The sequence below is a fragment of the Onychostoma macrolepis genome, chromosome 21 (genome assembly GCF_012432095.1).
Source record: "Onychostoma macrolepis isolate SWU-2019 chromosome 21, ASM1243209v1, whole genome shotgun sequence".
In the NCBI taxonomy this organism is placed as follows: domain Eukaryota; kingdom Metazoa; phylum Chordata; class Actinopteri; order Cypriniformes; family Cyprinidae; genus Onychostoma; species Onychostoma macrolepis.
The window spans coordinates 271,087-287,801 of NC_081175.1; the positions used below are offsets into that span (position 1 = coordinate 271,087).

General features: G+C 38.2%; 2 protein-coding genes across 3 annotated transcripts in view; both read left to right on the forward strand.

Moving 5' to 3' along the window:
* Positions 1–5,595, forward strand: part of acsl6 (acyl-CoA synthetase long chain family member 6) — a 31,660-nt gene extending 26,065 nt beyond the window's left edge. For both annotated transcript variants that reach the window (XM_058758436.1, XM_058758437.1), the window contains exons 15-20: positions 1,397–1,485; positions 1,872–1,988; positions 2,211–2,354; positions 2,426–2,527; positions 2,856–2,927; positions 4,067–5,595. In XM_058758436.1, coding sequence (XP_058614419.1) covers positions 1,397–1,485; positions 1,872–1,988; positions 2,211–2,354; positions 2,426–2,527; positions 2,856–2,927; positions 4,067–4,207 — 665 coding nt within the window. In that variant the 3' untranslated portion in view covers positions 4,208–5,595. The remainder of the gene's footprint in view (positions 1–1,396; positions 1,486–1,871; positions 1,989–2,210; positions 2,355–2,425; positions 2,528–2,855; positions 2,928–4,066) is intronic.
* Positions 5,596–14,232: 8,637 nt separating this feature from the next.
* Positions 14,233–16,715, forward strand: part of LOC131529000 (cation channel sperm-associated protein 3-like) — a 34,559-nt gene continuing 32,076 nt past the window's right edge. Inside the window, exon 1 of the mRNA XM_058758500.1 lies at positions 14,233–14,363. The gene's annotated coding sequence lies outside the window, so the exon portion shown is untranslated. The remainder of the gene's footprint in view (positions 14,364–16,715) is intronic.

The window sequence follows — 16,715 nt, forward strand, 5'->3', positions numbered from 1 at the left end:
GCTACAAATACACCCCAGCGACTTAAGACTGGTTTTGTGCTCCAGGGTCACAATTAATTTTTTAAATATTATATTAATAATTAATATTAAATGTCTGAATGAAACCGGGAACCAATGTAACAAATTAGAGTATGATTTATTTCAGTGTGGTGTGATTATTATTCTAACACGTCATGATGAATGACTGATACAGTGAGGACAGCTGATCTGTCTTTTATAACACACTCAGCATAAGCATTATAATAAGCATAGCACACTCAGTATGTTTATTATTGCTTTTATTACAGTTACATAACAAAATCTTAAGGTAGAAAAAATGTGCACTGCATCACTGCAATCCTGCAGACTGAAGGTTTGTTTTAATGCGGCTCAGAGGTCACACGTCCACATGGTATCAATTCACAGGTCAGAGTTCAGCAAACCTGAACTTTGGAGCGCCGCAAGCTTGTTTTTCCCGTCTCCAGCATTCACATGCGTATGTGTGAGCAGACCGACCGATCAGAAATACACCTTCGATCATCAGGATTATATCCTGCAGAGACTGGCACCATGTGCGCTCAGTCAGTGGGATACTATGCAGAAGTGTGAAGCAGTTGTGAGAAAATGTGTTCACTGTGCATCTGTACGCACAGCTCTCCCTCTTGTGGCTGGTTTTTACAAGACACTTCATTTGAGTTTTGCTCTCAGTAGTGACGTCATTTACAGTCGGCCAACTGTGTTTTTCGGTCATTATCTCCTTTAAACAGTCGTTTATAGAGTCATCCGTAACACAGCTCTGGATTTATGTTTGTTGAGGACATGGAAGCAGTTGAAATTCACCAGATAATACACGATATTACTCTTTGCCTGTAAAGAGTTTTCATGAGTGATATGGTAACACATCTGTGTCCCTGCAGCACAGAAGCAGTCATAAGCAGCACAGCTATATTTGTAGCAATAGACAACAATACATTGTATGGGTCACAATTATACATTTTTCTTTTATGCCAAAAATCATTAGGATATTAAGATCATGTTCCATGAAGATATTTTGTAAATTTCTTACTGTAAATATATCAAAACTTCATTTTTGATTAGTAATATGCATTGCTATGAACTTCATTTGAACAACTTTAAAGGAGATTTTCTCAATATTTAGATTTTTTTGCTCCCTCAGATTCCAGATTTTCAAATAGTTGTATCTCAGACAAATATTGTCCAACAAACCATACATCAATGGAAAGATGATTTATTCAGCTGTCAGGTGATGTATAAATCAGACACTTAAGACTGGTTTTGTCGTCCAGGGTCACATATGGTCATTTTACAGCTCTGTACTGAAATGTTTGTGCAGGTTTGTCTCCGAGTTTCATGAGGCTCATTGTGATGCAGTTCTTCTCCTCCTGTGTTTCTGCAGGTCATGTAGGCGCTCCGCTGCCGTGTAATCTCATTAAACTGGTGGATGTGGCTGAGAAGAACTACTTTGCTGCTAAAGGAGAGGGAGAGGTTTGTTAACACGGCCTGCGCTTCCTTTCAGCATAATAAAAGAGCAAGCAGACATCCTACTTTACAATAAGGAAACCGAAAAGTAGAAATCTACTTATATTTGCAGAAATGTAAACAAAATGTTATCATGCGTTGTAAGCATGATGTAAAAAGTAATTCATAAACCTTGAGTGTGCGCTGTAATCTCTGTCAAAGGGTGTAATATTGATTTTCAAATATCGTGAAATTCTGAAGCATAAATGGCTGAACAAATCCTTTCCACGATGCATCTGTCTCTAAGTGAGAAAGCCAAAGGCGACTGTGAGGAAGAACAATGATCTCTAGATCTGCAATTCTAATAACACTCAAAATCAATCATCATCTGTATTGTTTCTTTCTTGATTCAGATTTGTGTGAAAGGCCCAAATGTCTTCAAGGGTTATCTGAAGGACCCCGAGAGGACGGCGGAGACGCTGGACGCAGACGGATGGCTTCACACTGGAGACATCGGCAAATGGTTGCCGGTACGTTTATATGACGACCGCTTCTGTGTCTCGACGTGTTGTGATGTTATGATCTGTCCGTATAGAAATCTGACAGATATCGCTCGACTGAGACCTTGTGCTTCAAGGCTGCTTCTGGAATCTTTAACCAGAACACCAGCGCTGAGTTAAACCTGCCCAAAAACCAGTGTGAAGGACAGTTTGGTCGACTAAATGACGGCTTCTTTGGTTTGTTTCCTTCAGAACGGCACGCTGAAGATCATCGACAGGAAGAAGCACATCTTCAAGTTAGCTCAAGGAGAATATATTTCCCCGGAGAAGATCGAGAGCATCTACATCCGCAGCGAGCCCGTGTCTCAGCTCTACGTGCACGGAGACAGCCTGCAGGTCAGTGGCTCACCTTTCGCATGAGTTCGCAGCGCTGACCGGTTGATAACGGCTGATGATTGTGTGTGCAGTCGTGTCTGGTGGGAATCATCGTCCTGGATCCGGAGGTCTTACCCTCGTGGGCTCAGAAGAAAGGCTTTGAGGGATGCTATGAGGAGATGTGTGAAAATAAAGTAAGGCTTGATGAATGCCTTTTTATTGTGATTATACACACGTACAGTTAAATTAAGATTGCTTCCCCTCAGCATAATTCACATGTATCACATAGTGCGCATTCAACAAACACATGAATCACAAATTTAACCATGATACTTACTTGCACAATAAAGAGTCGAGTTACGCCGAGACTGATTTTAAACGAAAGCAAGTAGAGAATTATATAGCAGCACATGTGTATATTAAGTCTCCCCGAGGGGAAAAAAAGTGTATTGCTGGTCCTGTGATGTGCAGCTTTCACCACGTTAGCGCTTGTTGACCTTGCTCTCTGTTTCGTGTCTGAAGGAACTGAAGAAAGCCATTCTGGATGACATGGTGCGCTTGGGCAAAGCCAGTGGCCTCCATTCATTTGAACAGGTGCGTTCGCAACATTAGCGATCAACAGCTACAGTAATAAACACCGTTAAATACTCTTTGGTGTGAAAATGACTCTGATGCATTTCCTCACGATTGCTAAGCACGTGTTAGGGCTAGTAATAGCACAGATTAGTTAGGGAAGCGTTTCATTTTGAATTTAAAGGTGAAGTGTGTCATTGCTGATTAATGAATGTTTTGAACCAGAGGCCTTCTTTCTTTATTCTTCTTGTTGAACACATCTGAGACGCTGTGATGCACCTCGTCTTCTCATCGTGATCATTCATCTCATGGCTGATGTGGTTCTTCAGACGCATCTCATAAGAGTTTGATGAAATCCTCTGGGATGAGTTATCTGAGATTACTGTGCATTCTTGTGTTCAGTGGAAACGGCAAATTTATTGATTCTCAAAACCATGATCAGCAATGCAACGGAAGACAGGTGTAATTCAGAAGTCATATAAACACACACATAATCTCGTCTAAATTGGGACATTGCATCAAATTCCTGGACTTCTATTGTTTTTATATACAGCTAGTTATAAATATTATAATTTAACCCTAAACCACACACTTATCCTAACAGAAAACTTTATTTACTTTAAATGATTTTTACAAACGAGGATGTCCCCAAAAGCGAGTTTTGGGAGATTTTGTCACTTATGGATGCAAAATTGTCCCCAAAATATGGTTAAGTACACAGAAAAAATTAATGAAATGTTGAGTATCACAGTATTTCAACAGGCTTTACATGTTTTTCCATCAAGGAGTTTTAATATAAAATATCCACGATGTGGCTTTTCTGCATAATAACCCAAAAATCATGATCATTTTTTGGAGGACAGTTTTGTTTACAGCAGAAGAAAAAACACTTTACAGAGCTGTGCTGTATCACATATCATAATATATTAAAGTATGCTTAAGCCAATTATTACATTGCATTCTTCACAGCAATGCCACAGAGAAAACATTTTAGTGAACATTTCCTTAGTGTGAAGAAGATTTGGTTCATCTAAAGAATAATGGAAAGTTTCCATGCATGGAACCGTGAATGCTAAAAAAAGAAGCGTTGTTTTTAAGAGTGAGCACGTGGAGTGCCGCTCGACTTGATAATTCACGACGCTTTCTTTGACTCCTGACAGGTTAAAGACATCCACATCCATAAAGAAATGTTCTCCATACAAAACGGATTGCTGACCCCCACTTTAAAAGCCAAGAGACCGGAGCTGAAGGAGTATTTCAAGAGGGAAATCGAGCAACTGTACAGCAACATCTCCATGTAATCGCTCGTCTCCAGCAGATGAGGACGTTCCATCATCCCTTCACTATTTGTTCTTCTTCATTAAAAACTAGCTGGCTCCGAACAAGCCACGGGCGCCGAGGCCGAGCATGAGCTTTACTCGATGAAAGAGTAATTAAACGAGTAATTCCCCCTTTGGCTGTGAATGTCAACAGTTGGTGTGCCTTTAGAAATGTGGCAGAGCTGCAACCAAATCGAGTCGTCCTCCAAAAGCGGACGCGTCCCAGCTAGCATGCATGCTTCATTCGTTCTCCGGTGGGCCGAGGAGGGCAAAGGTCACCCGTGTCCATTCACCTTTCCTTTAGGGGTCCGAAGGGAATTCTCTTGGCGAAGCCAGCACATTTCCAGCTAAGAGCCATGCATGCTGTGTGCCGGCCTTCCACCAATGACATTCCCAGGCCCTGCAAGACATTTTGCATACAAACCTCATGCACAACAATCACCATAGGATGCTTGTCTATGTAGTAAAGCTCTACAAATGTGTCTCGCTCGGTCAAAGCGAGCACGTCGTACAGTCTTGGGCCGACTCGACGGATCGACTAGCTTTTCAGTTCCTTTCCATCCCAAAGTATTTCAATAGTAGTGTAAATGTTGAAGAAAACTAGATGTGAAACTATTTAAGCAATGGTTTGAAGTGTAGAGAAACCAATAAGATTTGAATCTGCTCTTGAATGATCAGAACTTTATCTTTGTATTTCATAAGGGGATATGAATGGGGACGAATCTGCAGAGATGTTCGTTTATTCTCGGTTACTTTAGCTTTCGTTTCCTGGCATTAAAACATGATGCATTTCACATCCCCCTCTTGTAGGCCTTTTCAGTCCGTCTGTTCGGCCTATATTATGTTTTTGTCTGTTTGCTAGAATGTTATTGACTTATTAGCTAATTTAATGATCAGGGTTATTCCATTATTCATTTATTTATTATTATCAGAGGTTATTCTCCATGTGGATGCCACTAAGCTCTTTATGCTGACTGTATATTCAAGTGTACATTCCTCCTAATTCCAGGGCTCCTAATTTAGCGGTCAGCAAAAGCCAAACACCAGACTGAAGATCAAAACCCACCGTCTGTCATTACGACGTCTTCAAAGTCTCTCAGTCAAACACCTATTAGTCAGTCTGAACATGTGAGCCTTACACATTTTGTATTGCATTAAAATTTGGAGGAAAAAAAAGAAATAAGATATTTTCCCACGGTTTTGTCCAGCTGTTGTTTGTTGTTTGTGTTTTGGTTATTGAAACCGTTCACTTGCATCTTTTCCTGATAATGAAGTCTTTTATGCGCATGTACATCTCTGCATATACACAAAAATAGTGACGAGTGTGTGCAAAACATGTAAAAATAAAGAAGAATTCTTTGTAATTCTATTGGTGGTCTTCAGAGTATGTGAAGCCTCTCTGTTCAAATCAGTGAAATATAACATGATTAAATATAGTGATCTAATCTTCTTTGTGCCACAGATAAAAGTTACATGATTTCTTTAGTTGTTTGTTAAGCCCACACAACATCTATCTATCTGTACTACTGTCCAAACGGTTTGTTATTTCCACACTTCGATCAGGGTCGAATCATGGCCGATATCCAATCATCCAGCCCTTCTCTGAATCCGGTTCGAGCACTGAGACTCTCATTTTTTAATCGAACAACACTCCCGAGGCTGCGATCCTTGATGATATGGTGAGTAGGTCGATCCCATCATTTTTAAGTAAATATGCTCTAAAGTTTGAAACTTTGTTAAGACAATAATTGCTTTAGTAAGAGTGACTGCACCGCTCTACGACCTCCTAAAATGAACTTTTGGAAGCCTCACAATTCAGTATTTACTTTTGGAGCTAGTGCTGTTTATTACTCTATTTTTACCATTATGGTGATTTCTAATTCCATAATAACACTTCCTTCAGTGAAAAAGTGCATCTGCTGTTGTCTCTCAAATCAAAATCCAGCCACATGTTTGTTTAGAGCTGTTTTGTCTTGTAAACGCTGCTTGATCTGCAGATTTCTCTCCTGATTCACACCAGAACACTTCTTCACTGCAGGAAGAGTTATTATGGATTAGTTAAAAAACCTCTTAATGCTGGATGTGTTTCAGCTTTTGTCTTCTCCAGATGTTAACTGATGGACTGGAGTGCTGTGGATTATTGTGATGTTTCTCTCATTCTGACGGCACCTGATGTGTTTTTGACAGGTCTGCGAAAAAGAGGACGTACGGTCATCCTGCGTTTATTCATGTGATTGAAGAGTCCAAATTCCTTCTGCAAATGCTAGGCTATAAAATCTCTAGCGGTTCACATATTTCCACTCGCTCAGCCCTACTTGAGATTAATGAAAATAACACAAACCACTTTACATCCAGTATTATCATTCATGAGCATCAACAAAACTAGACAACAGAACAAGTTCCTACTAATTAGCTGAATGAAAGCGTCACAGAAAACAGTGGATAATAAAATGAAAACCAACCAAATTCAATAAAATCTATATTAAATCTATGACTTGTCTGGCAGTGAATCTGGGCGCTCTCTTGTGCAGCTGGATCCTGAGGAGCAGGTCGGGTTTGTTCAGGAGACCCTGAGAACCTGTGGTGAGCAGATGGGGCGTCTTTCAAAAACATTAAAAAACTGTTAAATAAATCTGCTTTTTGTCCACCTGTGAAGCCCACCGCACCGTATCTCCCCACAAGTCAAGTCAAGTCACCTTTATTTATACAGCGCTTTTAACAATACAGATTGTGTCAAAGCACTTAACAGTATCAAACTGGAGGATAGAGTGTCAGTAATGTATAATGATCAGATTAAACACTCAATTTTCAGTTAAAGGCATTTCATTATTGAATTCAGAGATGTCATTGTCTAGCTCAGTTTAGTTTAAATATTAATTGTGCAATCAAATCGACGATAATCGATAGAAATTAAGTAGAACCTCTGCTATTGACTGCATACTGGACAGCAAAATATTCATATTCAGAACCTTCTTTAAATACGAGCAGTTAATTGTCCTTAGTTTCTGCTCTCAAATTTAAGATTCTGTATTTCTTACAGTTTATAACTTTGTGAATTTATCAGTTAGGATCATTATTGTTTTATAACATTTGTCTAAAAATATCATTCACAAAGCAAGATGCCTTTATCTAACCCAATCCTGATTCACAATGTTATCTTCTCTTCAGAACATCATAATGCAGAAGCTATAAACTTAGCCTCTATGTTAAGACTTAAGAACTAGTCTGGGGTGCGTTTCCCAAAAACAACTGTCCCAAGTTCCGTCGTTATCGAGCTCAATGGAACTAACGACCAGCTGTTTGCCAAGGGGTCCTATCTTTTGGATTCAACTTAGACTAATCTTCATTTTTATGTAACTGAATTAAGAAATAATAACCAGTCTTAAAGAAAAATAAATAAATAAATAGCTGACTAACTTTTAAGACTAGTCTTAACCTTTTTTTTGCAACAGGCAGCTGTTTTAGCCAGTCAGGAAATTCTGAAATCTCACAAACTCTTGCCACACTCTCATTTAAATTATATATTTCAAATCAGTGACATTTATGGATATGAACTGTCCTGTTTGTGCTCAAATATATTTAAAAATGCTTATTTACTGCTGATCCAGCCGATGTGAGGAGCAGTCCGAAGCGCGCGCAGATGACTTGCCGACGCTTTTGATTGGGTAAAATGCACGCGGTATCCATGACAACGCCAAAGATGCGCGTTTGAAAAGAAACCGTCACTGTGACTGAAGATGGAGCACAGAGTCGCTCGGTATGTCATTTCAATATTAATTAATAGTTGTATGTGCTTTTACAGTTAGCTGTGTGTAAAGAATACAAGGAACATTTGTTTGATCAAACTATTATATGATCCCCTTGTGTTTGACTCGGTTTAAGAACGAAACGTGCATTGCTGAATAAATCGGCAAAGTAATTGCACAAGTCTGAAAGAATGGAGGAACAAAGGCATAATTATAATTATAAGTTCAGTTCACGAACCAGTGGACTGTTTTTCGTTTGTTGGTGAATCGGAAAATCACTGCTCTTGTCCGGATAGGATGTGTGTGACTGCAGCTTTAATCTACACAGCGCTTCTCCTCGTTCATGTGGAATATGGCGTTAGAGAGCCGAGACTGCCGCCTCCGAGCCGGAATCGGCCCGACACTGAAGTGCACAGCGTGCCGGAAGTGGACCGATTTAATTTTAAACATCTATTTTACAGTTCACTAATCTTTCATTTAAAATTTATAAGCAGCTAAATTTACTTTCATGTTAATTATGTAGATATAAACGTCTCATTATGATGAATGCAATTTTAAAGTAAAAAAAAAAGTACTTTTTTTTTTTTTGAAGTAAAAAAAAAAAATTTTCCACAATTTAAATGACAAAACTATACATTTAATGCCAAAAACAAAACAAAACTAAACTAAAAAAAAAAAACAAGATGATATATAGAAAAAATATATAAAACAACATTTAGCAAATTTACCCTCGCATTTATTTATACTTGGATTCTAAAATTTCACAAGTATAAACATTAAACACTCATGTAACACTTTACAATAAGGTTTCATTTGTTAACATTAGTTACCTACCTAACATGAACTAACAATGGCAAATACTTAATATTAACCTTAGTTAACTGTAGTTAATATTAACATATTAACCTCAGTTAATTTCAACATTTACTAATACATTATTAAAAACAAAAGTTGTCTGTTGACATTATTTAATGGATCTGCAGGGCTCGCAAAATTTCAAAATCCCTGGTAGCCCTTCGGGCAGGTACTCCTCAGATTTTGGTAGCCCGAAAATTATTTTAACTAGCACGAATGAAAAAATTACTATTTTTTTATTTTTATTTTTTTAAATATAGAAAATCAGATAGGAGTTTAAATGTCAATCAAAAATATGATCAACACACAAATATCAACAAATATGAAGGAAGGAATTTTATTTCACTATTTACAGGGTAATTAAAAATAAATTTAAGGCAATTTATGACCCATTTTAAGAGCTGCACAAGTAAAATGAACACAGAATGAGCGAGGTTGGACAATGTCTATGGTAACATACAGTATTGAGCCATAAAATTACATGATTTTCAGTTCAGATACAGGTTTTCACAAAAACAAAAATCTTATACAACAGCGTTTCAGGCTATAGACTGTTTTTATGAAAAGGGATAAATCAAGCATATAAATTATTATGTTAATTTAAAACGTATACATATTACTGTCTTAATTGTTTAGATCTTTAGAAGGCACATCAACTTCTTTCTCATTTACAGCTCTATGTGTTTGCTGCGTAAAAACATGAGTTGATATCTGCATTGATCTGAGCATAAACAGCAAGAAAGGCTTATTGGAAATGCAAATTCACTCTCTGCCACGAGGTGGCGCTTTAGGAGCGCTGAAATACCGCGGTTTCCCCGGAAACGCTGTACACAAAGAAATTTAGTCCGCGCTCATAAACGCTGCTTTATCAGGAATTATAGGTAAAATTAAATTAAAATGCCAACAACACGTTTCTGAAGACAGTCAGTTACCTTCAGATACATTCACATAAAGACATACGCGCCGCGTTTTGACTTGAAACGTGCCGCGCTCATATTTATTCAATGACATCGTTGCCTTTTGAAGTTTAATCCAGCCCTATCGCGACTCTTGTCTTTCCGTCCCCAGCTGTAAGACCTCTTGAAATTATAGTTAAGACATTTCTTACACCATTTAATGTATTTAAAACTTTTTATGGCCTTAATTTTGATACAACGCACTTTCAGAGTTTTTAAGGACCCGCGGGAGATCTGTATTTAAGGAGTCCGTCGGGCAGGCGGTGATACATTTTGGTAGCCCGACTGGAAAACACAACAGCCCCGGGACGTCGGGCTAGCGATTTTGCGAGCCCTGATCTGATCTAACATGAACTAACAAAGAGCAGTTGTTGTTTTAACAGCAACAAAGATTAATACATATTAGGACTGTCAAAATGGCTGAAAAATTAAATTCTAATTTTGTACTTAAATATGATCAAAATTCGAATTATATTCGAATTTAAAAGGCATAATTTCAGTTAGGGGAAAAAAGCTTTTGGCTTCTCTCCTGAGGCCACAAGAGGGCGCATCGAGCAAAATGTTACTAATGCATGTTTCTTCAAGCAATAAAATAACACAACTATCTTTTAAAAAAGTGCATACTGCATAATGTTTAACAATATATAATTAAGTTGCTTAAACTATTAGAAACAAAACAGCATCATGTATTCACAGTTTAATACAAAGCACGGAAAATCAATCACAAAGAGTAACGTTACTTTGTTTCATTTAAAAACATGAGATGCAGTGGAATGGGGAGAGACCCGTCCTGCCATAAAGTTGAGACATGTTTTTTCAAAGTTGAACTTACAATAATTGTAAATGGCTTTCTAAATATCCGACTCGCTTGAGACGCGAGTGCAACGGTGAATGAGTTCTGTGTCAACGGCTTTGCTTCAGTTTTGACGTAAACAACATCTTCTCCGCACTGATGTTCTCGTTTTCCGCAGTATTTTGAATGAACAACATATCCAGTGGGTTCAACTGGATAGGTTAAAAAAGCATTAAAATGCAATGACACCTGCCTACATCTTCATCGCATCTCGTGTGTCACTGATAAGGCTGCCTGACGCACACCTAAACATGGATTTTTATTTTAAATTTGACAAAATTAGAATTTTTTTTGACAGCCCTAATACATATTGTAACAAATGTATTGCTGTTATTTAATGTAAATTTCAACATTTACTAATGTTAACTGATGAAACCTTAATGCAAAGAGATATCAAATCTTAATGTTTTGAACACCACACTGGTAAATGGCAAAGTTTTTAAATTAAACACATTTTGTACTGTTTTAATCATCTAATCATTTACAACTATTACTGTGGATTTATTTTTGAGTAAAACAATGAGTATTTTTCCTTGGTTGTTGCCCATTTTCAAATCGCTCAGGATTTATGGTTGTTGTGGAGTAACATCTTTCCACTTCTTAATCCAGTGATATATTTGGAAGCTTTCATTTTTGCACCTGTAAAGAGCAAATGATATACTATAATATATAATATAAAGTATCTATTAGTAAATGTCCAAAGTAATGCGCCAAAAGTGAACTACAACTATGTTGTAGCAATGTACCTGTTGTTTGACAGACTATTTACAGCACTAACTGCAATGACAGCACAATAAGTGGCTGTGCCCAGCATGATTAATATTTGGTCTGTAGCATGCTAATTAAAGAGGGTTCACCCAAAAATAAAAATCATTTACTCCCCTTCATATTGTCCATATCTGACAAACTTGTTGGTTTTGATTACCAGCAAGTCTCTTCTTTGGAGTTCTGCAGAAAAACAAAAGTCAAAAGTTTGGTAAAAGGTAAATGACAGAATTCTGGTTAACTATACATTGAAGTAAATTAATAAACACTTTTCACCAGTCATCGCTATGCAGAAAAATAACAGTGAACGCTGCAATAAAATGCTTGAAAAATACACATTCAGTAGATCCAAAGTTTGCTGTTGATCCGTAGGTCTCTTCAGTTAATATTCCCCCCAGTTATTGAGGAAAAAACATGGTGAAGTGGTCAATGCAGATATTTTACTTGAACTTACTTTCTCATTGGCTCTAATGCTCCTTGCTAGTCCAGTCAGAGAAGTATAACAAAGACGATGTCCATTGTCTTGGACTCCAAGCACTGCTCTGTGTTCACAGGCGTCTGAGTAATGTCTGCCATTCCTTCAGCAATGACACTTCTGCTGTTTACTACAAAACATAAAAATATTAAAATAAATCTGTGGCATGTTAAGAGAAATAATCAGTTACTCTACATCCTGAGTAAAGAAGCAATTAAAGTAGAAATCAAAGTGATTATCTATGTTATCTTGTATTCTAATAAATAAGCTAATATGACACCAATATTTTAGATGTCAATTAAATTTCACAATTCTGTATTCCAATTTCAATACCACAGTAAAAATCACTAGCCAAAAATAAACAAAGTTTAAACATTATTAAAGACAAGTGACAGCCAGTAAATAAGAAAAAAAAAAAATGTAATTACAAGTAACAGCACAAATAAACAAAGGCCTATAGCACAAAGATAGAAATGAATTGATGCTTTAGGTTATGTTTGTAGATGTTCAGGTACAGAAATGGAAAAAATCACATATAAAAGAACATTTGAATATTCTTCACTCTATGTTGCACCTTGATTTTTCATAGCAATTTGAAATTAGAGGCAGCCACTGCATTTTAATCATAGATTAATCCACAAAAAACAACAAAAAAAAGTGCAATGTTTGCTTTATATTAGACTGTATAATTTCAAAATCTGAAGCAAAAATAGAACGACCCGACTTTAGCTTTGTGAAATTATGCTAACGTTATGTAAAACATCGGCACGAAACAGAAACAGCAGATGGGCTGAATGAGACGCAGTTCCTCTCTCTGCCAGCAGGCTGCGCTCATGGAACAGTGATACAGCGTTTCCTTGGTTACCACAGATAGATATATAGATAGATAGATGATAGATAGATAGTTGCTAAGCAGGGTGTAGGGTGTTTTTGGTGGTTGCTAAGGTGTTGCTATGCACAACAGTTGCTAGGGTGTTCTGGGTGAACGTCTGTAAGATCCTCATATCCATGAAGCCTTTTGTGCATAAAAGAAACTCAGATTTGGAAAACTGATGGTATGTCAGTGATTTGCCATTTCTTTGACAAATGTAAAAGTTTTGATGCCCTCAAACCCTGAGTAATGTTAGTAAAGCACCTGGTCTGTGTAGTAATGCTGGACTTGCTCTTGTGTTTAACACAGTGTCCGACTCATCACTGCACTTCACCACTGATCACACATTTCTTTTTTGTAGGATAAGAAAAATTATTTCTACCATCACCAATAACCAATGGTTTGCCAACTTCATCCGGCTAACCCTCGCGCTCAACATCATATTCATCATTTACGTGGTTGATTGGGGACTGAACGATCTCTCTCCTTCTCTCTACGTAAGTATCGAGGTGCACGGTATAATGGTGCTACAGTTATACCGTGACGCACAGGCCTCACAACGCCACAGCATTTTCACTACAAGGGCACATTAAAGGGATAGTTCACCCAAAATAAACAAAGTTTAAACATTATTAAAGACAAGTGACAGCCAGTAAATAAGAAAAAAAAAAATGTAATTACAAGTAACAGCACAAATAAACAAAGGCCTATAGCACAAAGATAGAAATGAATTGATGCTTTAGGTTATGTTTGTAGATGTTCAGGTACAGAAATGGAAAAAATCACATATAAAAGAACATTTGAATATTCTTCACTCTATGTTGCACCTTGATTTTTCATAGCAATTTGAAATTAGAGGCAGCCACTGCATTTTAATCATAGATTAATCCACAAAAACAACAAAAAAGTGCAATGTTTGCTTTATATTAGACTGTATAATTTCAAAATCTGAAGCAAAAATAGAACGACCCGACTTTAGCTTTGTGAAATTATGCTAACGTTATGTAAAACATCGGCACGAAACAGAAACAGCAGATGGGCTGAATGAGACGCAGTTCCTCTCTCTGCCAGCAGGCTGCGCTCATGGAACAGTGATACAGCGTTTCCTTGGTTACCACAGATAGATATATAGATAGATAGATGATAGATAGATAGTTGCTAAGCAGGGTGTAGGGTGTTTTGGTGGTTGCTAAGGTGTTGCTATGCACAACAGTTGCTAGGGTGTTCTGGGTGAACGTCTGTAAGATCCTCATATCCATGAAGCCTTTTGTGCATAAAAGAAACTCAGATTTGGAAAACTGATGGTATGTCAGTGATTTGCCATTTCTTTGACAAATGTAAAAGTTTTGATGCCCTCAAACCCTGAGTAATGTTAGTAAAGCACCTGGTCTGTGTAGTAATGCTGGACTTGCTCTTGTGTTTAACACAGTGTCCGACTCATCACTGCACTTCACCACTGATCACACATTTCTTTTTTGTAGGATAAGAAAAATTATTTCTACCATCACCAATAACCAATGGTTTGCCAACTTCATCCGGCTAACCCTCGCGCTCAACATCATATTCATCATTTACGTGGTTGATTGGGGACTGAACGATCTCTCTCCTTCTCTCTACGTAAGTATCGAGGTGCACGGTATAATGGTGCTACAGTTATACCGTGACGCACAGGCCTCACAACGCCACAGCATTTTCACTACAAGGGCACATTAAAGGGATAGTTCACCCAAAAATAAACATTCTGTCATTAATTACTCACCCTCATGTCGTTCCAAACCCGTTAGACCTTCGTTCATCTTCGGAACACAAATTAAGATATATTTGATCAAATCCGAGAGCTCTCTGACGCTCCCATAGACAGCAAGTTTACTACCACGATCAAGGTTCAGAAACGCAGCAAGGACATCTTTAAAACAGTCCATGTGACTGACATCAGTGGTTCAACTGTAATTTTACGAAGCTACGAGAATACTTTTTGTGTGCAAAGAAAACAAAAATAACAACTTTATTCAACAAGTCTGCAGCGGTGGCCGCCATCGTGGACACACACACACACACACATCAGTTCCAGCATTGCTAACTTGACAGCGCAGTTGGTACTTTATCAAAATAAAATACAGTGAGCCAAACATCAGCGCGCGCGCCTCTGTGTCACCGTTGGAATGCGACTGAAGTACAAAGCCTATCATTTACATAATAAATAATATTTTAGCATTCAGATATGTTACATCGCAAATATGGAAATATGGAATATTTGGATTTGTGATGAATGAGAGAGGTAGGATACACGAGCACAAAGCTCCATTTCGCAAGCCTTTAAAGTATACTCCCTAGTTAGTCTATGTGAGAGACACGTTCAGAATCAGCACATGGTCACTGTCTGGGGGCTTTGTTTTCAAGTGCGCAACTCATGGCATTCGCTGTTCTTCTGCTGGCGGTTATCAAACCGCGTTGCATTACTGCGGGCGCCCCCTTCTGGATTGGGGGTGAATTGCCTGTGTCGTAAGACCTCATGAACCGAACCGAGACGCCCATACCGCGACGGTTCGGTACGAACACATGTACCATGCCACCCCTACTCTTTACTACACTAAAGCTACAGCCCTGAGAAATGTAGCAAGCTAAGCTACAGCAACATGGCAAAAGTAGTTTACTACATCTAAGCATCACTGAGCATATTATAACCAGGGGTTGCGTTAACTGAAAATAGTCTTTCATTTACTAAAGTAAATAAACGATAAGACCAAAATGTTTTTTTGCCAGTTGAAAACACCAGGCACTCTGCTGAAAACACTCGGCTGTGAGCGCGTGAGAGCGCAGTGTTAAGATGCTGCGGTTGCTATGATACGGAATATCCACTGAAGTAATGGCAGACGCATCGCGAATTAAATGTTTCTCCAAACATTATATTTAATAACAATATTATGGTAGTCCGGCAATTCGATCTAGTAAAGAAAATAAATACTCAGAGACAAGCAATATTAACTTCTCCATTGTTGTTCAGCCGTAGTACAGGTAGTCCTGCCCCTCCTCCACTCTGATTGGTTGGCTGACTGGAAACTGAAAGTGATGAGCACAGCGTTTTATCCAAAGTTGAACATTCTTCAACTCTCGGCGCCAAGAAAAAAATGCCCAAATGCTCAGCGCGAAAAAGACACTCAGCGCTCTGCACGCTCCTGGCGTTTTAAAAAAACGTGGCGCTCCCATTAAGAACAATTGAAAAAATGCACCAGCTTTGGGAAAAAAACGCTTTGGTAGACACACAGTCTAAGGCCATGTGTCCGTCAAAGCGTTTTTGGCTGAAAATGCCCAGCTGTGAGCGCTTGAGAGCACAGCATTTTTTTCTTTCAGTTGAGACACCATGGTTATTGTTGTGAACTTTTATCTTCTACGAAGCAGAGACCAGGAGACGTTGGGATATCTTTCATCCAGAAGTTACTCTTTATTGAGAACTCGCTGCGCGTCGCTGTAGTCATCCAAGTCTAAACTAAAGCAGTGATACATTGTAGTTTTAAATACATTTAGGGGGCAGTGCTTAGGAATGGAGACCAAGCACCTGGGTGACGACTTTAAACAAAGCATGCAAATGAGAAAGACAGACCCAATCAACAACACTCGATTGCATTGATAATCCAATCAGTCTAACGATTCATGTCTGGGCCAGGGGGCTCCGAAAGCCATTTGCAGAACAAAAGATTCGAGTCTGGCTCATTTGGCTCATTTCACTTACAATAGGAGAACAGGAACTGGCAGGGACCTCTTGCATCTGATGTAGTGATCTGACTCATGTCACCATTTTTCACCTTAAATGCTAAATACAAGGTATATAACTTCTTCAGTTTGTACACTATTACATTGGAATCTAAATTAAACATTTAAATAAATTTGTAATCCCACAATTCCCCCTTTGAGAGTTCTAATAACTCTCACAAAATACAAACTTAGACACTTAAAAAGTTTATTCTTGTA